A 26,660-nucleotide genomic window follows, 5' to 3' on the forward strand; every position below is an offset into this window, starting at 1 on the left:
GAAGAAATTAGTCATGAGGACACCTTGATGTTGGACTTGAGCTCCAAAACTGTGAGAAAATAAATTTTTGTTGTTTCCACAATTCAGTATGTAGTACTTTGTTGTGACAGCCTTTGTGAATGCATACAACTTTTGACAAATAAAACTAGAAGAGCAAAATGGCAGAGAGTAATTCAGACAATAAGTTGTATAGATGTTCATAGCAGAGGAAAACAAGGAGAGAAAAGCATTGGGATGGAGAGCTGAAGAAAGGGCTCTGGAATAGGCAAAGTATATCTGGTACTAAGAAGAATAGCAACTTCACAGTGGACATACCTGGCAGGCTAGGTGATCAAAGTTAATGTTATCAGAAAATGATAAACTGGCACCATGCATTTCTTGATATGATGCCATAAGAATTCCACATTACCTCTATAGTGTCCCACCAAAAATTCATAACTTCAATATAATCATGAGGAAAAACCAGACAAACCTCCATTGAGGGGCACTCTGTAAAACACCTGGTGTGTCCTATTTTGTGACCTTTACAATTGTAAAAGTCATAAAAGACAAAGATAGACCACAGACTAAAGAAACATGACAACTAAATGCAATGTGTGATGTGTGATTGTAAATTGGATCATGGACTAGAAATTGCTATAAAGAAACATTATTGGGACAATTGACAAAGTAAGAGTAAGGTCTATAGATTATAGTATTGCATCCATATAAATACCTGGGTTTTATCATAGTACTGTATTTATGTAAGAGCATATCCTTGTACTTAGGAAATACACTTGAAAATATTTAGGAAAAAAAGAATGAGTAGATATTCTATGGGTAGGAAATAGTCTAAACAATAGCAGGAGTAAAAATTTGCAAGGTATCGTTGGGGTGCATTTGCCTTGAAAAGAGGCAAATAAACATTTTTATTAGAAAATGTTTATAGGAGAATTAAAGGTAGAGTTACTAGCATGGGTGTGAATATGTTTTCCTGAAATAGAGGATACACAGATAGAAAAAGAAAACTTTGAAGATAAAATTTTCAAGAATTCTCAGTTTATAAAACAAAACTGAAGGAATGGTAAAGAAAAGAGAGTCAAAGAAATATTTATAAAATCAAAACAATAAAATGATGCAAACAGCAAAAGAAGAAAGTACCTAGGAGTAGTCACCAAGTACTAATGAAACAATAAGACAAAGGGCTGAAAAATCTGTGTGTCACATATTCATCAAAAATCCTTAAAGGGAAAAGATGACTATGTATTTTTCTTTTATTGTCTCCTAATACATTAGTGCAGTGCTGGGCACATATTAGGTGTATAATAAATACAAAATTGTATCTGAATTTTATATCTCCTCACAAAACAACAATAATGCACACACACAAAAAACCCACCTTTTTTATTATGGAACTCCATGACTGATTAAAATAAAAGTTGGACTCACCCTTCCCAGTCATGAATTTATGCAGAAACTCCTCCCAGGTACCAGGTTCTGGGTTTAATTTTGCCATTTGATAGAAATAATAGTAAGACACAGCCACGTCTTTAGCATTGCGTGCCACGTAGACCATCTGCGGGGAATATGAGAAATCATAATTTTCTTTCTATCCTTTGTAGTTTGTAAATACTTGCTTACCTTGACAGAATGCCTATTTTCTCTTTCTTTTTTTTTTCTGATGTGGGTGTGTATATCTATGTCCTGATAAAGGATATTCACAACTACTTAATTCTCTTAACACAAAAACTTCTCAACTCTTACACACTCATGTTCTCTTTCCTTTGAAAGGAAAATCTCTTGAAACCTGGAAAGTCAAGTATAGTAACAATAGCAGTAAATATTAAATTAACAAAATGTAATATTTTTCTAAAATTCAAAATATTTTTGTGTATCATCACTTATCAAAGCTAAAAAACAATTTTTAAAGTTGAAAATACCTTATGTTTTATTAAAATAAATTATTATTTGGGTAAATTTCATCAATAAACATTAAACATTCTTCATTCTCCCCATGTTTATAATGATTAGTGTGAGATTAAAATTTATTTTATGTTGAAGGCCTCCCGTGTTTTTATAGGCAGAAATTTTAAATATATTTCCCAGTAGAAATGACATCATTATGCCTCATTGATAATTAAGTTTTCCATCAAGTCTGCTGACTTCCATTAAGTCTAATTCTCTCCTGAAACATACCTAATAATACTGAGTTTCCAGCCATATATGCAGTAAAAATATTTCTAAGAGAAAATGCATTCAGGAAGAAATCTCCATTTATCTTTAGCAAATTCAGATTTTCTTCTTCTTTTTCAACTGAGAGAAAAAGGAAGTGAGAATTTTTATATCCCCAAGTCCCTGGTAGTACTTCTCATATTCTGGGACAAGAATGAGAGAAGGAAGGAAATGTCTGGAAAGGGATTTTCAAAAGATTGATTATGGAGTTCTAACAGTTGAAACTCTGCTGCTGATGTAATTTCTTGAGAAAATGCTACACCTTATAAACATTACCAATTCCTTCCTATTTCAATACTAAATGATAATGAATGAATTATTTTCTTTTCCTATCATCATCACTTTAAAATCCTTAGTAAGGTCTCTTTCCACTTGCCTCAGTGTGGGCAGAAGGCTGTCTAGAAGATATCCCAAGTTCTCTCAAGAGCAAGGCCATAGATTCTGGGAGCTTCTGTGGGTTTTTATTTCTGGAATAAAATGATAAACTATATTTCTACTCTCTTATCACTATTGTTTTTATTTGACTTTAAGTGAACAAAGAAGTAATACATAAACACACGCACAAAAACAATTTGCATGACAAAGCTGAAATTATAATCAATTTTTCAAAAGAAAAACAACAGATGTTTTGGTAATTCCATTAAAGATACCCCAGTAAAGCGTACTCTAAACATCTTTCCCAGATCTAGGATTAATGACTACCTACCTTCTCATATTCATTTTTTTAACCACACTGAACCTCTTGTAAAATCTGATACACATCTTGCTGTTTCACATCTGCTAGCCTATGTACACAGAATTTTCTCTCTTTAAAATGACCTCATACACCTAAAAAAAGCTCCTACTCTTTTTTTGGCATGTTGATTATATTTTTCTTTATTTATAAGATGCTGTTGTCCCATGGTAGCACTTATGTTAGTAATATGTAATTATTTTTTATACATATGTATTTCCTCCATGATTTGAAGTACTCTGCAAGACCATATGCTATTTAAATCATTGAATAGTGTAGCATAGAAAAGTGACTTGCAAGCAGATAAAGCTCAATAGTATGTGTAGAAATTAAATAAGATAATATACTCTTAGATAACAGAGAATATCTTATTCATGTTTGCATTTATAATATGATCAAGGTGTTAGGATAAAAGATTTATGTGTGTATACTAGCAACAAGTATTTAGAAAGTAATGTAAGGGTGTGTTTGTGGCATGTGTATAAGAAAAAATAAAAGAATATTAATATATCAAAATATTTAAGGAATAATTATGTTATAGATATGAATATACATAGATTTAAATGTGATCATTGAAACAACAAAGCTTATAGAAGTAAACAGAAGAGAGAATATCATCATGATCTGGGGGATGGCATTGTTAAAAACAAATACAGAATGCTCTAACATAGAAGAAAAAAATGATATAGTGACATACTGACTAATCTCAAAATTAAGATATTATTGTAAAATTGAAAAAGGAAACACAAAGTAGATTATGATATAATGAAATTTAATAGATCCAAGATGATGGTGAATTAGGTGGAACCTACATTCACCTCCTCCCAGGAGCAAACTGAAAATGCAACTAAAATATAGAAAAATTAAGCTGAATATGCAGCTGAAGACCAACTAAAATGAAGTCTTATAACAAAGGATTTACAGAAGAAGTCATATTGAGACTGGTAGGAAGGGTGGATATGGAGAAAAGGCTGGCCTAATACCAAGACTACTTTGACCAGCAAGCCTATCATTTAAAACTGAAAGAGAAATAAAGAGCTTCATAAACAAACAAACAAAAAAGCTAAAGGAGTTCATTACTACCAAACCAATACTTGAGACATGTTAAGGGGTCTTCTTGAGGAGGAAGAAAAAAGAGGAGGAGGAGAGAGAAGAGGAGGAGAGGGAGGTAGGATAGGAAGAAGGACAAGAAGAAGCGAAAGAAGAAGGGAGGAGATAGTTGTGAAGGATAAGATGGCCTATCAATAATCACTTCAAATACAAATAGCTTAAAAACTCCAATCAAAAGACATAGGGTATCTGAATGGGTAAGAAAATAAGATATATATAATCTATAAGAGACACATTTCAGAGTGAAAAAACATACAGCCTAAAAGTAAAAGGATGGAAATAGAGATTTCATGCAAAAATAATAATTATATCCGACAAAATAAACTTTAAAACAAAGACTTTAAAGAAACAAAGAATGCTATATAATGATAAATGGATCAAGACAACAAAAGCATCTAACCTTTGTACACATTTATGCACCCAACATAGATTCAACTAAATATATGAAGCATATCTTGATGAACGTAAAGAGAGAGACCAACAGTAATACAGTAATAGTAAGGGAGTTTAACATCCTATTGACATCAATGGATAAATCTTCCAGGCATAAAATAAAAAATGCAACAGCAGCCTTAAGTGACACACTATCAGAATAATTTAATTGGTATCTGCAAAGTATTTCACCACAAATCAGTAAAACATACAATATTTTTAAGTGCACATGGGATTTTTCTAGGCTAGACCAAATATTGGGACACAAGACAAGTCTCAATAAATTTAAGAAGATTCAAATCATATCAAATGTTTCTCTGACCATAATGGTATGAAACTAGGAACCAATAACAAGAAAAAAAACTGAAAACACACAAAGACAAAGAGGCTAAATAACTGGTTACTAAACAATGGATGGGTTAACAGTGAAGTCAAGAAAAAAAGTCAGAACATACCTTGAAACAATTAAAAGTGAGAACAAAACAAACCAAAACCTATGGGACACAGCAAAAGCAGTCCTAAGAGGGAAATTCAAATCATTACAGGCATATCTTAGAAACAAGAAAAATCTCAAATAATTAAACAAACAACAAGCAAAGACCAAAGTGAGTAGAAGAAAGGAAATAGTAAATACCAAAGCAGAAATAAGTAAAATGGAGTCTAAAAAACAATACAAAGGATCAATGAAACCAAAAACTGGATTTTTGAAAAAATAACTAGATGGACAAACCTTTGACTAAACTCAAGAAAAAAAAAAGAGAAAAGACCCAAATAAATAAAATCACTAAGGGAAGAAGTAACAACTGACACCAAAAAAAAAATACAAACTGTTGTACAAAAATATTATGAACAACAATAAGACAACAAAGTAGGTAATCTGAATGAAAAGGATAAATTCCTAGAAATATACAATGTTCTGAATCTGAATCAGGAAGAATCAGAGAATATGAATAGATTGATGACAATGAAATTGAAGCAGTAATCAACTCCCAATAAACAAGTGTTCTGGACCCAATGGTTTCAAAGTTGAATTTTACCCAACATTCAAAGAACTAACACCTATTCTTCTCAAACTGTTAAAAAGTCCATGAGGAGGGAAGACTTCCAAGCTTTTCTTTTGAGACCAGCATTATCCTAATTCCAAAACCAGACAAAGACACTACAAAAAATTATAGGATAATAACCTTGATGAAAATAGATGCTGAAACCCTCAACAAGATATTAGTAAGCCAGGTCGAGCAACATATAAAGGATCATACATCATGATCAGGGAGGGTTTGTTTGGATTTAAAGGATCAAGGGTATACAAGGTTGGTATAATATCTGCAAATTCATTAAGGTGATACAAATATTTACAAAATAAAAGATAAAAACTTCATGATCATATCAATAGATGTAGAAAAAGCATTTGATAAAACCCAACACGCATTTGTGATAAAAACTCTCAGCAAGGTGGGATAGCAGGAATGACCCTCAACATAATGAACCCTGTATATGACAAACCCACAGCCAACATCCTATTCAATGGGTAAAAACTAAAACTGCTTCCCATCAGGTCATGAAAAATACAGGGATATCTGCTTTCAGAAGTTTTATTCAACATGATACTGGAAATGCTAGCCACAGCAATCAGACAAGAAGAAAAAGTGAAATGCATTCAAATTGGAAAGAAAGAAGTAAAATTGTCACTATTTGCAGATGACATGATAATGAATACAGAGAACCCTAAAGTTTCCACCAAAGAACTACTGAAACTGATTAATTAAATAAAGTGTCAGATACAAAATAAAGATCCAGAAATTAGTGGCATTTTATACACCAATAGAAAACTATCAGAAAGCAAAATTAAGAAAATAGTTCCAGAAACAATTGCACTAAAATAAAACAAAATAAAATAAATAAAATACTTTGGAAAAAATTTAACCAAAAATGTAAAAGACTAATGCTTGGAAAATTATAAGACAATGAAAAAAGAAATTGAGGGGAGAAGATGGTGGTGAGATAGGTGGGAGTGGAGTCCACTTCCCTCTGCACATGGGTGAAGCACCTAGCTGATCTTCTAAGGAACAGAGCTGTGGGAGGCCACTCTGTGTGGTGTGGGCCCAGCTCCCACTCAGAGATGCATGCACAGGACCCACGCCCACAGAGAGGTTCTCCCATAGGGAATCAGGCCTGCAAGGTACCTAGGCCGCTATGAGTCTTGTTTTTTACTAAAACTCCTTCACCCTGAATTGAGGACATTTACTGCAAAGCATCTTCCTAAAAGCCATGCTAAGCCTTCCAAGGATGAGTGTAACCGTCCAACTACTTTTGCCTTTTCATTTGCAAATATCCCTCTTCTGTGATGTGATTAGCAGCATTAGCTCCTTTGTTTTCTGTAAAAAGTAACCACCTAAAGCAAATCTGTGCATAGTAAATGAGGACCATCTTATAATGGGCAGAGTAACCCAATAAAGGCTTTTCATGGGGGAGGCCAAGGCTTTTGCTCCCCTTGAGAGAAAAGCCATGCTGTCCCTTTTCCTTCACCAGATTTAGTAATCCATGTGAATGTCTCACTTTCATCCATAATGATGCAGACCCCATGAGCTGGGGTCCTCATCCCAGAGTGAACTGCCAATACTGTCCCAGCACATATGAAGATTGTAGACCAAAAATTGTAGAGGATATAGAAAAATCAGATGGTAAGGAGAGTGCTTCAAGACAATAAGGTCCTTGGATCCAGTGGGGGACCAGGACAGCAGCAGCCCCAGGCCCAGCACCCACTGGGTCTGCCATAGGGTTCTTGGAAGAGAGCTGGGTCAATGGCTCCCTCCCCTGCCAAACAAGGTTGGAGCAGCACCAGGAGAGACCTGGTTGTTTGAAGTGGCAGGGAGGGGAATAAGGACAAAGTGACAAACACACCGGGGCTGTGAGCACCCATGGATACTGTGTGCTGGGGACAGTTGAGAGTTGGGCAGTGATGGGCCCTGATATGGATAGTCCCTGGTCTGGTTGGAGAACTGGGCTGAGTGAGAGGCCAGGCCCTTGTAAGGAGTGGCAGGCTTCAGCAGGAGGAACTTCTCAAAAAGAAAAAGTGAAAAAAGAAACACTTGACAGCTGTTTGGGGAATTCTCCTGCAGCTGCCAACCAGGCCTTCTCACCACCCAGCCATGCAGCACTCCCTGGTGGCATGGAAGGCCCTGAGCTCACACTCATAGTTCTGGGGAGAGGGCACACTGCAGAAAGCCCTGTGTGCATGCCTGCAGTCCTGAGGTTGGTGGGACCAGCAGCTGATCATCCCACCACACCCATAGGCCCAGGATGGAGTGTGCCTGACTACTGCACTTCCAGGGAAACAGCAGAGGAGGTGTGCACCAGCATTTACAGAGGCAGCCACGGTGGAAGCCCTGCCTTGCAGGGCCAGGAAGGCAGAGACATGCTGCAGGGCTCAGGGAGTCAGCAATCCCCAGAAAGGTTTAACACAGTCTGTGGGGGGTGGGTGGCTGAACTAGCATGAAGGGGCACTGAGAGTCCCTAGCATCTAGGACAGCAAAGAGGGAGAAGGGGGTGTGTGAATTGCCCCTAATTGGTGCACCTCAAAGACAGCAGAACCAATGGGCTGAAGGCCTACATTGGGCACAGAAGGGCAGCAAAATGAGGAACTGGGCCAGAGGCTGGTCGAGTGCCACTCAGGAAGGGAGAAAAGCGAAACCAATTCCCTCTCAGCCTGCTGCAGCCATGAAGACCAGCAGAACTGACTTGGCCAGTATGAAGCCAGGAGGAGGCTTTTTTTTTTTAAGTATTTTTTTCTTTAATTTCTTCTTCCTTCTCTTTCCTTCTTGTTTTTTTTTTTTTTTTAACTCCTTCTTTCCTTGTCCCCTATTTTATCTCTTTTTCTCCCTACTTTTTTTTTAAATTACCACAAGAGAGACAATAAAACCTGGAACTGTGAAAAGACCAGAGTTGTACTTGAAGAGGGGTCACCCCAACAGCTGAGACAGTGAGACAAATTTCACTTTGCTACTTCAGAGAACTTGCAAGTTATTGTATATTTGCATTATTTTTTTATTATTCTTACATCTTTCATTTTACTAGTATTTTTGTATTTCTCTTCTTTCTGTTTAATCTTCTTTGCTTGGTTGGTTAAATAACATTGTTTGACTGGTTTCTCTTGTTCTCTCTTTCATAGTGTATTTTTAATTTACTGCCTTTCACTTGTGTTCCATTAGCACAATACTCTAGGCCCTATGCATCCTATTCTGGTTATCCAGATCACATAGCATGTGTCATATGATTGGTGCTACAGTATTATTATAAATAATTGCTGTTCCATGCAATTGTAAATGCTACACAGCACCCCTCCCAGGTCTTAGCCCATTCACTGTTTCCTGAACTTTATTACTGTTGTGGTTAACTCTATTCTCCCACACATTACAACCTATTTTCTGTCCTTTACTCTCACTTTACCTCATAATCTGACCTCCCACAACCTCACTGATTTCTAGATCCAACTCACAATCAGCCTCCAACAAGAGTCTTATCTACTTTCCACACTTTCTTAAAAGTGGCTAGTTGGGTGAAATATCTCAGTTAACACTCTACATATCCAAAAAATCTCCTATCTCTTCTCTACAAGCTGGTACTTTAACTATCATAAAATACACTCCTGCTGTCTTAAACCATTTTGCTTCCTCCCTCAAAGTGATTACAGAAAAGAGTAGGTGGGAGCTGTGAACACCAGTATACCTCCTGGATGAAGAAACCCACCAACAAAGGAACCACCAAGAGATAATAACAAAGGAAGGTGAAAGAGGGAGTGGAAGCCACACTAACTCAATACAGGACTTATCTGGAAATACAACTGAATAGTGAAGAAATTACTCAGAACAAACAAGTGAACAAGAGCAAGAGAGAATCCTCAAAACCTTGTACACATGGAAGAACCAGCTTCAACACAACCTGCCCCCACCTGCACAATATAATACAAGATGTGATGGATGTAGTGACCCTTACTTAGTTAATCAGCTAGAGAGAAGGACCCACCAAAGAAAGACCCAATGACAATCAAAACCTAAAGACATACAGAGAGCCAACATAAATGACAGCCCAAGACCAGCTAGCTCAGGAGATCAAGGAGACTGCATCACTGAATCTCACAGGTATTCTACCATATAAGTTCATACCATAAACCCAGGGAGACAGAACAGATCAATTTAAGAAGTAGAGGTTAACAAGAAGAGTCTCACAAAATATGGGAAGACAAATAAACAATCCCCAAATGAAAGAAAAGGAGGAAGCCTCAGAAAGAATGCTAAATGAAATAGAGGCAACTCAACTATCAGATACTGAGTTCAAGAAATGGTTATAAGGAAGCTCAATGAGCTCACAGAGAATTACCAAAAAGTAAAGGGAAACTACAATGAACTAATTGCAAACTATATCAAAGTGAAAAAGGAAATAGAAACTATCAACAAGGGCCAACAAGAGAAAATGAAGAATACAATTTCTGAACTGAAGAACACAGTACAAGGAATCAAAGGCAGGATTGATGAATCAGAGAATCGGATCAGCAAGCTGGATGACAAAGTAGAAAAAAAAAAACACCCAAAATGAGTAAGACAAGGAAAAGATGCTCAGAAAGAATGAAGAGAAGTTAAGGGAAATAAAGGACCACATGAAATGTAATAATACCTGTATAATAGGAATACCAGAAAGGGAAGAAGAGCAAGGTATAGAAAATCTGTTGAAAAAGTAATGATGTAAAACTTCCCTAATTTGATGAGAGAAAAACTCACACAAATCCAAGAAACACAGAGTCCCAATCACGAGGAATACAAACAGGCCCACTGCAAGATACATCATAATTAAAATGACAAAATTCCAAGACAAAGAGAGAATCTTAAAGGCAGCAAGGGAGAAACAGAAAATAACATACAAGAGAGCCCCGATAAGACTAGCAGCTGGCTTTTCAATGGAAATGCTCCAAACCAGAAGGGAATGGCAAGAAATATTCAAATAATGAAAATCAGAGGCCTGCAACCAAGACTAGTTTATCCAGCAAGGCTATTAGTTAAAATAGAAGGCCAAATAAGGAGCTTTGTGGACAAAAGAAACCTCAGAGAATATACCTCCTCCAAACCAGCTCTAAAGATGCTAAAGGGTTTGCTTTAAGAACAAGAAGAAAAACAGTGAAAGAGAGAGGAACACTGGTATGAAAAAATGGAATGGCAATGAATAAGTACCTATCAATAATAACCTTTAACATAAATGGATTAAATGCCCCAATCAAAAGACACAGAATAGCGGAATGGATAAGGAAACATGACCCACACATATGCTGCCTACAGGAGACACACTTCAGAACAAAAGACCTGCACAGACTGAAAATGAAGGGCTGGAAACAAATATTTCATGCAAATAGACAGGAACAAAAAGCCATGGTAGCAGTATTCATATTGGATAAAATAGACTTCAAGAGAAGAGCCACAAAAAGAGACCCAGAAGGTCACTTCATAATAATCAAAAGAAGAATCCACCAAGAAGACATAAACATTGTAAATATAAAGGCACCCAACATAGGAGCACCCAAATACATAAAGAAAATCTTGCAAGACTTCAAAAAGATATTAATAGCAACACAATCATACTAGGAGATTTTAACACCCCACTGTCAAAAATTGACAGATCTTCCAAACAAAATATCAACAAAGATATTGTTACATTGAACAATACCCTAGATGAAATGGACTTAACTGATATATAGAAAGCCCTTCATCCCAAAGAAGCTAAATACACATTCTTTTCAAATGTACATGGAACATTTTCAAAGATAGACCACATGATAGGACAGAGAAAAAGCCTCAACAAATTCAAGAAAATTGAAATCATATCAAGCATATTCTCTGACCACTAGGGACTGAAACTAGAAACCAACCCCAAGGAAAAAAACCTAAAACATTCAAAATCATGGGGATTGAATAGCATGCTATTAAAGAATGAATGGGTCAAGAATCAGATTAGAGAAGAAACCAAAAAGTTCCTGAAAACAGATGAAAATGAACTCACAACAATCCAAAACTGATGGGACACAGCAAAGTCTGTCAGTCTTGAGAGGGAAGTTCATAACAATATAGGCTTGCCTAGAAAAGATAGAAACATTTCTAATAAACAACCCAACCCTACAAGAACTGGAGGAACAGCAACAAAGACAACCCAGAGCAAGTGGAAGGAAGGAAATAACCAAGATCAGAGCAGAATTAAATGACATAGAGACTAAAAGCACAATTCTAAGGATTAATGAATCCAGGAGCTGGTTCTTTGAAAAGATAAACAAAATTGACAAACCTTTAAGCAGGCTTATCAAGAAAAAAAGAGAGAGGGCACAAATAAACACAATCAGAAATGAAAGAGGAGAGATTACAACTAATACCACAGAAATAAAAAGGATTGTAAGAAATTACTACAAAGAACTATATGCTAAGAAATTTGAAAACCTAGGTGAGATGGACAAATTTTTAGAAAAATATAATCTTCCAAAACTCAGTAAAGAAGAATCAGAAAGCCTGAACAGACTAATAACAGCTGATGAAATTGAAAAAGTAATCAAAAAGCTTCCAACACACAAAAGCCCTGAACCAGATAGTTTCACAGGAGAATTTTACAAAATATTTAAGGGAGAGCTAACCCCCATCCTCCACAGATTATTTCAAAAAATTCGAGAAGATGGAAGACTCCCAAACTCTTTTTATGTAGCGAGCATCAATCTAATCCCCAAACCAAATAAAGACATAATGAAGAAAGAAAACTTCAGGTCAATATTGCTTATAAACATAGATGCTAAAATCCTCAACAAAATATTGGCAAACTGCATCCAGCAATATGTTAAAAAGATCATACACGATGATCAAGTGGGATTCATCCCAGGGATGCAAGGATGGTACAATATTAACAAATCAATGAACATAATACACCACCTAAACAAGACAAATGACAAAAATCACGTGATCATATCAATAGATGTAGCAAAAGCATTCGATAAGGTGCAGCACCCATTTATGTTAAAAATTCTTAGCAAAGTGGGAATAGAGGGAGCATTCCTCAACATAATAAAGGCTATATATGAGAGACCTACAGCCAACATCATACTCAATGGACAAAAACTTAAAGTTTCTTTCTCATTAAGATTGGGAACAAGACAAGGATGCCTGATTTCACCACTCTTATTCAACATAATCCTAGAAGTCCTAGCCATAGCAATCAGACAAGAAAAATAAATAAAAGGCATCCAAATTGGAAAGGAGGAAGCAAAACTGTCATTGTTTGCAGATGACATGATAATGCACACAGAAAATTTTATAGGCTCCACCAAAACACTACTTGACCTAATAAACGATTTGGCAAAATAGCCAGATACAAAGTCAATACCTAGAAATCAAAAGCATTTTATTACATCAACAACAAAACATCAGAAATAGAAATCAGGAAAAAAATCCCATTTGATACAGCAAAAAGAAAAATAAAGTACCTAGGAATAACCTAACCAAGGAGGTAAAAGACCTGTATGCAGAAAACTACATAACACTGAAGAAAGAAATTAAGGAAGACACAAACAAATGGAAGCATGTACCATGCTCATGGATTAGAAGAATTAACATCATCAAAATGTCCATACTACCCAAAGCAATTTATAGATTCAACACAATCCCTATTAAAATACCACTGACATATTTCACAGATATAGAACAAACATTTCAGAAATTTATATGGTACCATAAATAACCCCAAATAGCTGCAGAAATTTTGAGAAAGAAGAACAAAGTAGGAGGGATCACAATACCTGATATCAAACTGTGTTACAAGGCCACTGTAATCAAAACAGCCTGGTACTGGCATAAAAACAGGCACATAGACCAATGGAACAGAACAGAGAGCCCAGAAGTAAACCCAAATCTCTATGGTCAATTGATATTTGACAAAGGGGGCAGCAACATAAAATGGAGTAAAAATAGCCTCTTCAACAAATGGTATTTGGAGATCTAGAGCGCTACATGCAAAAAAAAAAAAAAAAAAAAATGAAACTTGATCACCAGCTTACACCATACACAAAAATAAATTCAAGGTGAATAAAAGACTTAACTATAAGTCATGACACCATAAAAGTCTGAGAGGAAAACATTGGTAGGAAAATCACAGATATTCCACAGAGCAACATCTTCACAGATATGTCCCCTAGAGCAAGGGACATAAAGGAAAGAATAAACAAATGGGACCTCATCAAATTAAAAGCTTCTGCATGGCTAAAGAAAACAGCATTAAAAAGAAAAGAAAACCAACAATATGGGAAAACATATTTTCTAGTGATACCTTGGACAAGGGTTTGATCTCTAAAATATATAAAGAACTCACATGACTCCACTCTAAAAAGACAAGCAACCCAATTAAAATATGGGCAAAGGACATGAACAGACACTTCTCCAAGAAGGACATACAGAGGACCCAGAGACATATGACAAGATGCTTAACATCACTAGCCATCAGAGTCATGCAAATTAAAACCACAATGAGGTGCCACCTCACACCAGTCAGAATGGCCATCATAAACAAATCAACAAACAAGTGTTGGAGAGGATGCAGAGAAAAGGGAACCCTAGCGTACTGTTGGTAGGAATGCAGACTAGTTCAGCCACTGTGGAAAACAGTATGGAATTTCCTCAGACAACTAAAAATGAAACTGCCTTTTGACCCAGCAATTTCACTGCTGGGATTATACCCTAAGAGCTCTGAAACACCAATCCAAAAGTACCTATGCACCCAATGTTCATAGCAGCACAATTTATAATAGCCAAGTGCTGGAAGCAATCTCAGTTCCCATCAGAAAATGAGTGGATCAAGAAACTATGGTACATTTACACAATGGAATTCTATGCAGGAGCTTATACCCTTTGTGACAGCATGGATGAAACTGGAGAGCATTTTGCTAAGCAAAATAAACCAGGCGGTGAGAGACAAATATCATATGATCTCACCTTTAACTGAAATATAATCAACAAAAGAAAAAATCAAACAAAATATAACCAGAGATATTGAAATTGAGAACAATCTAACAATACCCAGAGGGGAGCGGGGAGGAAACTGTGGGGGGAAGTGTTTTCAGGAACTACTATAAAGGACACACAGACAAGGGGGAGGGTAGAAGCAAGGAGGGAAGGTAGGTTTGGATGGGGTAGGAGGTAGTGGTGGGGAGGAAATGCAAACAAATGTAATTGAACAATAATAAAGTAATTTATGAAACAAAGGAGAAAAAGGAATCGAAAAAGATACAAATAAATGAAAACATATACTGTGTTCATGGATAGGAAACACTGAAATCATTAAAATGTCCAGACTGCCCAAAGCAATCTATAGATTCTAGGCAATCCCTATCAAGACACTAATGGTGTATTAGTATTTTACAGAATAAGAATAAATATTGTAGGAATTTGTAAAAAACCACAAAAACCCCCAGTAGCCAAGCAACCTTGAGAAAGAACTGAGATGGAGGAATCACGCTACCTGATATCAAACTATTGTACAAGGCCATAGCTATCAAAAAGCATGGTGTGGCATAAAAGCAGACACTTAAATCATTGGAAAAGAACAAAGAGCCCAGAAATAAACCCATGGCTTTATGGCCAATTAATATTTGACAAAAAAAGGCAAGAACATACAATGGGGTAAAGACAAAGTTGGAAAAATTAGATACATGCAAAAAAATGAAACTAAACCACCTTTGTACACCATACACAAAAGTAAACTCAAAATAAATACTTTAATATAAGACCCAAAACCATCAAATCTTAAAAGACAAATAGGAAGTAAAATATCAAATATTTTATAGCAGTATTTTTTCTTTTTTCTTTTTTTTTTAAGATTTTATTTATTTATTTTTAGGGAGGGAAGGGAGGGAGATAGAGATAGAGAGAGAGATAGAGATAGAGAGAGAGATAGAGATAGAGAGAGAGAGAGAGAAACATCAATGTGCAGTTGCTGGGGGTTATGGCCTGCAACCCAAGAATGTACCCTGGCTGGGAATTGAACCTGGGACACTTTGGTTCCCAGCCCGTGCTCAATCCACTGAGCTACGCCAGCTAGGAGCAGTATTTTTTTCTTATATACGTCTTCAGGCAAGGTAAACAAAAGAAAAAATAGAATGGAATTACATCAAACAAAAAAGCTTTTTTCACAGAAAAGGAAGCCATCAACAAAATGAAAAGATTGCCCACTGAAAGGGAACACATATTTGTCAATTATACATCTGATAAGGGGTTAATATCCAAAGTTTATGAAGTATTTATGCAACTCAACATCGAAAATACAAACAATCCAGTTAAAAAATACATGAAAGATTTAAATAGCCATTTCCTCAATAAGGCATACAGATGGCCAATAGACATATAAAGAAATGCACAACATCACTAAGCAGAAATGTAAACTAAAACCACAATGAGATATCACCTCACACTTGTCAGAGTTGCTATCATTAATAAATCAACAAACAAGTGTTGGTAAGGATGTGGGGAAAGGAAACCTCGTTCACTTTTGGCAAGAATGTAGGTTGGTGCAGCCATTTTGAAAAATAATATGGCGTTCCCTCAAAAAAATTAAAAATGGAATTGCCTCAAGGCCCAGTGATTCCACTTCTGAGAATATATTTAAAGAAACCTGAAAAGCTAAATGGAAAGAACACGTGTATTTCTATGTTTGCCGCAGCATTATTTACAATAACCAAGATTTGGAAGCCACCCAAATGTCCATCGGTAGATGAGTGAATAAAAAAGCTGTAGTAAATTTACACAATGGAATACTACTTGGCTGTGAAAAAGGAAATCTTACTCTTTTCAACAGCATGAAATGACCTGGAGAGCTTTATGGTATGTGAAATGAGCCAATTTGAGAAAGATAAATACCATGTGATTTCACTTATATGTAGAACTTAATGAGCAAAATAAACAAAATAACAACAGACTTATCAATTCAGAGAATAGATTGACAGCTTTCAGAAATGAAAGGTGTTGGATGGCTAGGTGAAAAAGATGGAGAGATTAAGAAAAAAATTCATAGACACAGACAACAGTATAGTGATTACCAAGGAAAACAGGGTTGGGGAGAGGTAGAAGGTTAAGGGAGGAGAAATGGTGACAGAAGGAGACTTGGCTTTAGATGAACACACAATACAAATACACAGATGATGTATTATAGAGTTGTACACTTGAAACCTATATAATTTTATTAACTAGTGTCACTCCAATAAATGCAGTAATATTTTTTAAATATAAGAAATGTATTTAAAAAATATAAGAAATGTATTTAATCAAAGGACTTGTATTCAAAGCATATAGAATATTGATCCTTAATAACAAAATAAAAGGAGCTCCTATAGGAAAAAAGGCAAAAAATTTGAATAGATACCTCAGAAAAAAATATCTAAGCAATGTAAATGTTCTTTACCTAATTAGTCATTAGAAAAATACAAAGTAAAATCACAATGAGATGCCACCTGACATTTACTAGTATAGCTAAAGTTAAATATTTTTAGCAATATCTTGTGATGATGAGAATGTAGAGTAACCAACTTTTACACAATGTTGTTCAGAGGTTAAATTGGTGTAAATTATTTGAAAAGATGTTTGAAAATATCTACTAAAGGTGACAAATGCATACCTTAAGACCCAGCAATTCCATCCCAAGATATCTAACTAAGAAAAATGCGGACATATATATGCAATGAAAGTCTCATATAACAATGTGCATTGATGCACTATTTTAATTTCTCACAACTAGCAACAACCCAACTGTCCACCAATAATACCATGGATAAGTAAGCTATGAAATGGTCAGATACACATAATGACATGCCTTACATCAGTGGTTCTCAAATTTTAGCCTGAATCAAATTCACCAGGTCTTAATAAAACCCAGATGGCTGAGCCCCACCCCCACTGCTTCTGATTCAGTAGATCTGAAGGCTTTGTACATCTAATGAGCTATTTTTGCTCATCAGATCTCTGATTCAGTAGATCTGAGGCTTTGTACCTCTAATGAGCTATTTTTGCTCAGGGTGCCATATCTTTTGATCTAGAAGGCTACATTAAACAAAACAGAAACAAAATAACAAGAATGATAAGAATTGATCTTATAAACATATTAAATGAAGTTAGCTAAATATTCAAGCCTATATGTTTGATGATTACAAACAAAACAGGCAAATGAATTCATGGTGAAAACTTCTGTATAGGATTATCTTTGGAGACAGGGATTCTTACCTAGAAATGTACTGGAATAGAGCTTTCAGGGTGTTGGTAATGTTCAGTTTCTTTTTGTTAAGTATTTTATTTCTTTTTAGAGAGAGGAGAAAGGAGGAAGAAAGTGAGAGACAGAAACAATGATGTGTGTGAGAAACATAGATTGGTCATCTCTTGCATACACCCCACCCAGAACCTGGCCCATAACACAGGCATGTGCCCTGCCAGTCAAGAATCTAACTGGAGACTTTTAGGTCCATAGGCCAGAGCTCAATCTACTGAGCCACACCACAAGGGTGTAGTGCCCAGTTCCTTGATCTGGGTGCTGGTTTCATGGGCATACTCACCTTGTAAAAATTCATCAAAGTATAGATGATAAGATATAAACTTTCTCCCTAATATGACTTTTGAATTAAGATGATTATTTAAAAAGAAGCCTAAATGTGACCCATAAATTAAATATTTTATATATAAAATATATATACGCATATATATATTTACTTCTATAAATAAATGTATAAATAGAAATATAACATAAATAATTCATATCATTTATATTACATATCATATATTGTATATATAATTAAATATAAATGTACATTTTTATAAATATGACATATAATTATATATTTATAAATTGCTACTACACTGAATTCATAAATAAGCAGGTCTGGGGTTATTTAAATATCTATTGTTCATAAGTGATGAAGAGATTTAGAAAGAAAGACAGGCATTTTAGAGAACTAAAAACCTGAGAGACCCTCAGAGCTTGAGCATTGAGTAATCCCTTACCAACAGCACTGAAATCCATTGGTATTTTGATCTTTCAGCTACAGGGACCACATTATTATGTTTCCAATGATTTACCCAGAGGTTGAAATCCCCCATCTTAATGTCTACATAATTAGTAAAAAGAAATTAAAACACAAGTAAGGATTTTTTCTTAAAATATGCTACCTTGCAGTTATTCTTCCAAAATGAAGAAGGAAGAAGTTGAGCAGGCAAGTGTGTTTTCATTAATCGAGGAGACTGCATGTTTTTCAAAGACTCGATGCCTACAAGCATAAAAGTTAAATTACATTATAAATGTGGAATCATAAAGATCAATTACAATATAATGTAATACTTTGTAAACTTTAACCCCACTACATGGCTTGAAATGGCTATATGGCTAAATGGCCACATATAATTCTAAAATCCGCAATGACATTTTTTTAATGATAGATCCTGGTTAATTAGGCTGTTTTATTGCCTGTGAATAGCAGAGTTTATTATCTTTATAAGTGTCTATAAAATCACCAGAAATATCTTGATGGGGCAGAAACAACAGTAGGTCAAGTATAAAAACGTCCAAATTTTCTTCCATTTATTTTCCTTTTTGTCTCATTTACACTTCAGGAAATCCCTTTCTGGCTTTCTTTTTTGAAATTTTAAAATATCTTTTTAAAATTTCAGTTGACATGCAATGTTATATATTAGTTTCATGTATATAACGGTGATTATACATTATAATATCTTATGAAATAATCACCCCAATTTAAATCTAGTACCATTTGTAGCCCCATGACTATTTTTATAACTGGCAATTTGTACTTCTTAATCTCTTTCCAACTTTCTTATATTAAATTTCTGAAAGTTGTGAGGTTCATGGCTAATTTTAAAATTGTTGATAATGTAGGACCTTATATGCACACAATTCTTTTTCTTGAGTCTGTGAACATCAGCTAACTAGCAGCAGATATGATAGATAGAACACAGAATTTTTACTGTATAATGATCACCTAATATTCAAATGTTAAAGATTTTCTCCTGACCTGTTAATAAAAAAAAACATACCCATCAAAATCTCTTATATAGATATTATCTTTGGGTGAAAGAGGAGTAGAGTATGGTTGTTAGAATAACCAAATTCTCATTCCTCTGTTATAGAAACTTATGATTCAATGGTTCAAACCCTGTCTGTACTATTTTCTATCAGTACTCCCCTAGACACCAAATAACCCAACAACAACAACAATAACAACAACAAAAACAACAGGGGAATTTACTTCTGTGGTGAAAAGGAACATTAAGAGAAAATACCACTTTCTACTCCAGGTATTATAAGTTCCATGAATGTCACTCAGTTGTATATTGCACCCCGTTTACATTTCTCTGCATCCCCGTTGTTATAGATCAAATCCAGTATTTCACTGATCCAGGTTGTGCCTGAAAAACAAATAGAAAAAACTCTAAATATTTTATAAAATATTTTTCAATGAATGTATTTAAACATTAAAATGTATAGGAGTATATACATATCCATATATTCCTATTCCAATATACCACTATCATTTTATATTCAATTTTAATAATTTTTATTTGAATTTGAGAAGGAACACAAAACAACAGCATTAATTTTCCTTCATATAGAGCCTGCGTTAAATTGTGGGCCTTTCAGAATAAGAAGTGAGTTTGTCTAATTTGGGACAAAATTATCCCAGCAACAGCTACAGTGTTTGCTTGACAAGCAATCTGCAGAGCAGCGGGCTTACACATATGGATCAATAACTGATCAACAAGTACAGACGACCTTTGAATGGTGAGGGGATTAGGGGTGCCGATCCTAACTTTGGACTCCTCCAAAACTTAACTACAGACATCCCTCCCCAGTATTCACAGGAAGTTTGTTTCGTGACTGCTGCAGATACCAAAATCCCCAGATGCCGAGGTCTCTCATGTAAAATGATGTAGGACAATGCATGCAGTCAGCTCTCCACACCCACGGATTCCCATCTGAGGATAACAAATATGGGTTTCCACCTGTGGTTGGTTGAATCAGCTGATGCACAACCCAAGGCTATGGCTGACCAATTGTATATTTTTTTAAGAAAATTTATATATAAGTGGACCTTGCAGTGCAAAGCCATGTTGTTCAAAGGTCAACTATACAAATAAATAAAAAAAGCTCTTACCGGATTTGGGGTAGGTGGAGATCAAAAGGTCATCTGGTCGGGATTCAAATGACTCCACCTGGGACCACTCCTCAGCAATGCTCCAGAAGAGAGGGACACCCTGAACTTCCACTAACTCCCTTCTGTAGATACTTGGCTTATTGTCCATTTTTGAGACTAGATTTTATATAAAAAGGCACGAGTTCAAAAGTCTTTGTTTTAATAGCATTGATCAAATAAAAAATGAGTTTTATTCAATGAAATAATATTACATTCCTCTAGATCCAGCAGCATCAGATCACAGTACTACTTCGAATTATGAATCAGCAGGAGGAAAAAATTGTCTTTTAAAAACCAGTGAGGGCTTGTGCCATTTATTTTATATGCACTGCTTATATAGTAATATCATCAGTACTTTTTAGGTGTACTTAATTGTGTACAGCTTTTCCTCAGGCAAAGATTTCTGGTACATGTGTTAAAGTTATAGGACCTTGAAGTGTCTTTCTTCACCACCACGCTATAATTCATTGCAGTGGGAATCTGAAATAGCCCCCTAATTGCATTGAGCACTGTTAACTATAAAACCAGCAGTAGCCTAACCTGGTACTTCTTTCTCTTAAGTCACTCCGTAGGCTGGTAAAAGCAAATTAATCTAAATTATCTCTAAGAGACTATAAGAATAAAAGGGGGTCAAGAAGAAAAGAACCCGAGGTAAGTGTAGCACTGGAAGTACATTGCTGTGATGAACTTTACAGCATTAGTGATATCATATGTCATTTTATATTTTTCTGATGTCATGTGTAAAAAAGTGGAAAAAACTGAAATATAACTTAAATCTTACTCTAAAACATGTTGTTTCCCAATTTAGCATGAGCTGAATGGTTATTTTTCTTTCTCTAAAGTTCTAGGAAAATGATTTAAAAGCCTTCCTGAGGCCCTTTAGCAGCTGCTGAATCTTTCTGCAGTAATTAAAATCAGAAGTGTCTGAAGTCAATGGACATAACTTAGCTTGCACCTTTTTGCAAAGTGCCAATATTTTATCTTCTTTTTTTCTTTCTTTATATTCCACCGTTTTTCTACCTCATCCAAGTCCCTTTTGATTTTAAAGGTTTTGAAGCTGCAGGATACAAAATTTTACATAAAAATCTGTTCTATATCTATATCCTAATAAAAAACTATCACAAAGGGAAATTAATAAAATAGCCCCACCTGAAATTGCATCAAAAAATAAAATACCTAGGAGTAAATTTAATCATACAAGTAAAAGACCTGTATAGTGAGAACTATAAGAAACTAGAGGAAAGAAACTGAAAAAGAAAACCCACAAATACCTGGAAAGATATTCTGTGCTCATAGATTGTAAGAATGAACACTGTTAAAATGCCTGTACCACCCAAGGTAATCTACAGATTCAATGCAGTCCTTATCAAAATTCCAGTTACATCTTTTACAGAAATAGAACAATCCTAAACTTTTTATGGAAACAAAAAATACCCAAGTAAACCAAAGCAGTCTCAAGAAAGAAGAACAAAGCCAGACAGGCATGTTGCTCCATGATTTCAACTATAGTTAAGTATAGTATCTGATGTTTTTGACCATATATGTTTCTGACACTTTCTTGATTTTTATGTTACTACATCCTGGTTGGTCTTTTATCTCTTTAATTCTCAACTTTTCAAAGGAATATTTAGGATAGAATTGTTGTTTTCCTTGGAGTCCCATAGTTCCTAGTTGGCTCTCTCATTGTATACACATTTCCATGATTTTAACCACCACCTGAGAGCTGATGCTCCAGAAGGTAGATTTATCATTTGTTTATTCTGGGACCTACATATTCAAATACTGTTGTGCATTTTTCCCTGATGTGCCTTACACATCTCAAATTTAATAATTACAAATTTAACTCATGAACCTTGCTCTTCAGTGACCGGTTCTTGTCCTCGAGTCACTATGCACCTTATAACTTAGTGATACCACATTCACCTCACCACTCAAGTCTGAAATCTGGAAGTCATCTTAGATTCTTTCTTCCCCTTGACTTTTCCAGATCCAATTGGCTCACAAATCTGATTGTTCTTTTCTTTCACGTATCCCTGTGAAAAGCAGCTTCTTTTCATGAACTAGCTTAGCAGTTAAGACTGTAAGGTTTCCAGATTTATAACTGATATGCTACATCTGTTACTCATCACCAATGTGACTCCTGGCAAATCAAAATTCTGAATTCAATTTTCTAATCTTAAAAATGGAAGTGAAGATTTACTAACTTTATGCAGCAATTGTGGTAGAGAAATAATATGATAAATATAATGTGTATATTGATAAAACATAGTGTATATTTGGTAAAGGGCAGCCACTATTAATATTATTATTATTACCTATAAAATACAGGTTTCATTCTGTCTTATTTTGTGAAGAAAGAAGATTCAAACACAATTGAAAAAACCATATAGAGTGGCATATTAGAATTATCCTAAAATGAATTGCAAATATCATCTGTGTATATACATGTGTGGGAAAGAGCATGCATTGTATATGTGTATGTTATATGGACATATAACATGCATACATTGACCCACAGGACATTGTAAAATATTATCACATGACATCTTAAGTAGAAATAAGTAAGGACTTTTATTCCATCCTTTTTTTCATGTGCACATTTTAATTATTAAAAGTTTCCACCATCCCCTTCAAATATTTTGTGCTGTGTATGTCACTGCTTTATATGTTACTTTTTAAGGTAAACTTAGATGTTATGTTTTAGAAATGTCTGCAATCACGGATATGAACAAATCACTTAATTGGGAATATTCACTTACAAAATACTTGAATTTAAAGACATCTGGCCAAGATGGAGGCATAGGTTGACATGCTTTGCTTCCTTACACAACCAATAGAAGGACAATGACAAATTTTAAAACAAAAAAACCAATCAGAACTACCAGAAAATAAAACTGCATGGAAGTCTGGCAACCAAGGTGTTAAAGAAGAAAAATTCATCCAGACTGGGCCACAATGCAGCAAAATGGGTGGCACAATCCTGACAAATGCCTAAGTCTTTGCCTGTTACAACATAACAGGTACACTCAGATAAAAAAAAATATGGACCAATGAAAGGACAGATTGAAACTCTATAAAAAGAACTAAGCAATAGTGATATAGTCAACTTAATAGATGCAGAGTTCAAAACACTGTAATCAGGATGCTCACTGATTTGGTTGAGTATAGTCACAAATAGGAGGGATAAGTGAAGGCTATGAAAAGTGAAATAAAGAAAAATATGCAGGCAACCAACAGTGAAGGGAAGGAAGCCAGGACTCAAATCAATGATTTGGAACAAAAGAAGAAATGAACATTAGACCAGAACAGTATGCAGAAACAAGAATTCAAAAAGATGGGGGAAGGCTTAGGAACCTCTGGGACAAATTTAAATGTTCTAACATCCAAATTATAGGGTTGCGAGAAGGAGAAGACAAAGACCAGGAAATTGAAAACTTATTTGAAAAATTGATGAAGGAAAACCTCCCCAATCTGGTGAAGGAACTAGACATACAAGTCCAGGACACTCAAAGAGTCTCAAAGAAGTTGGACCCAAGGAGGAACACACCAAGACACATCATAATTCCACTACACAAAATGAAAGATAAGGAGAAAATCTTAAAAGCAGCAAGAGATAAGGAGGCAGTTACCTACAAAGGAGTTCCCAGAAGACAGTCAGCTGATTTCTCAAAAGAAACCTTGCAGGCAAGAAAGGGTTGGAATGAAGTTTTCAAAGTCATGAAAGGCAAGGACCTACATCCAAGATTACTCTCTCCAGCAAAGCTATCATTTAGAATGGGAGGACAGATAAAATGCTTCCCAAATAAGGTCAAGTTAAAGGGGTTCATCATCACCAAGCCCTTATTATATGAAATGTTGAAGGGATTTATTGAAGAAAAAGAAGATAATCAAAACTATGAACAGTAAAATGACAACAAACTCACAACTCAATGACTGAACCTAAAAATCAAAACCAGAAACAAAGTGAGGAAACCACTAGAACAGGAACAGAATTATAGAAATGGAGATCACATGGAGGGACCTCAGCATGGATGGGGAAGGGAGAGAATGGGGGAATGGTACAGGAAATAAAAAGCATAATTGGTATTTACAAAATAGGCAGGGGGAGGTTAAGAGCAGTATAGAAAATGGAGAAGCCAAAGAACTTACATGTACAACCTATGGACATGAACTAAGTGGGGGAATGTTAGAGGGAAATGGGGGTACTGGGTAGAGGAGGATTACAGGGAGAAAGAAGAATGGGACAGCTGCAGTAGCATGAAGAACATGTAATAGAAATAAAATATACTTAACATAATTAAAAAAAGACAAATACATGGTATGGGACATACACACACACACAACTTTTCTATGTGACATTTTCTCCAAAATTTATTATCTGTTAATGATCAAAGTATACGTGTTATATTGATAATATTTAATATCAATTTCACATGCCAAAATGTTATTTCATACAATATGACTAACCCTTAAATACAACATTTCTGTGACATTGTGGCATCATTAAAAGATAAATAAAACAAAATAATATATATTGAGAAAGAAAGAATTGACATGTACAACCCATGGACATGAACTAAGGGGGGAAATGCTGGTGGAGAAGGAGGAGAAGGGTGGAGAAGGATAAAGGGGAGAAAATAAATAGGACAACTGTAATAGCATAGTCAATAAAATACATTTGAAAATAAGTATTTGAATTAAAACAGATTGTCTTTTTCATTTGTTAAAATATTAAGTGTTTTCAATACTACAGTAACATAATTAATTACATTACATGATTCTTCATTTATCAGGACTTTCTGTACTGATTTGTTGTTCTTAGAATATAGCTTTGACAATGAACCCAAGGGAGAAGATAAAGGGATATAAACAAGCCCATACAAAAATGGTTATTCATTAAAGTGACAATAGGAGAATGCATATAAAAAAATAACTCAAATCTTGTTTTAGAACCCTGTGACAGTAATTAATTTTTAGAAATTTGAAGAATATATCACTGTAGTGGTTCTCTGATTTAATGATTAAAAAGATTGAATACATATTGAAGTGAAAAATATTCCATACAGTTAAAATATTTTTGAAATAGGAGATAAAGCACTGATTAATAATGAATGTATTTTCTAGCATCAGTACAATACATTTTTTTTTGACATTCTTGAGACATACTCAAAAGCAAGCTTGCGAAAATCATTTTGGGCAAGATCTGATTTTTATGTTTCCACAAGTAGAATTTTTAAGAACTCATTCTAGCAGTGGTTTTTACAAGAATATTCTTTTAAACTAAATAGAAATGCTGAGAAGATAAATGGCTAAAAACTTTTAAAAGTATATTTAGTTTTATAAACTTAGAATTAATAGAGCAGACTACCTCAGCACAATTTTACATATGAAATATATCCTGTCCATTTATGACAGGAAATCAAGACCCAATAATACCCAAATAATTCCCTTTTTAAGGCAAAATATCCATAGTAGAATTTTCCAGCTCTCATTCTTTAATTTTTGACTGTTAAATTTAGTTTTATACAAAATGTCAGCACTTTAAAGACAGCTGATAAATGACTTACTAGGTAATTGTCTTGAGGAGCTGGAGGTCCAGATTTCGTTTCTAAGTAATTGGTTAGTGGAAGTTTCACCCTGTATGTTGTTTCAGTCAACCAGGATAACTGGTTATACGCATTAAGAAAATGAAAGGTGAAGTTCACACAGCAGTATCAAATTAATGATTAAGCTGTACAAAGTCTGTTGTTGTTTTGAACACTAAAGGTGTAAGGAAAGGCTTTTTGCTGTAGCTTACGGGAGGAAATAGAATGAAACAAAAGTCCATGAAAAGCAGCTAGAATTAACTAACGGCAAGTAATTATGTAAAGTAAATGAAGGCTTTTTACACTGACTTTTCCTTTTGCTTCTGATTTCAATTAT

The 26,660-nt window shown here is 35.0% G+C and overlaps 1 protein-coding gene across 1 annotated transcript in view; it reads right to left on the reverse strand.

The window, feature by feature from the left end:
- The window catches only part of LOC114492778 (sulfotransferase 1 family member D1-like), a 36,517-nt gene extending 9,857 nt beyond the window's left edge, over positions 1–26,660 (reverse strand). Inside the window, 5 exon segments of the mRNA XM_028507311.2 lie at positions 1,429–1,555; positions 18,703–18,800; positions 19,828–19,953; positions 20,700–20,855; positions 26,306–26,660. Coding sequence (XP_028363112.1) covers positions 1,429–1,555; positions 18,703–18,800; positions 19,828–19,953; positions 20,700–20,847 — 499 coding nt within the window. The 5' untranslated portion in view covers positions 20,848–20,855; positions 26,306–26,660.

Source organism: Phyllostomus discolor, chromosome 1, assembly GCF_004126475.2.
Source record: "Phyllostomus discolor isolate MPI-MPIP mPhyDis1 chromosome 1, mPhyDis1.pri.v3, whole genome shotgun sequence".
In the NCBI taxonomy this organism is placed as follows: domain Eukaryota; kingdom Metazoa; phylum Chordata; class Mammalia; order Chiroptera; family Phyllostomidae; genus Phyllostomus; species Phyllostomus discolor.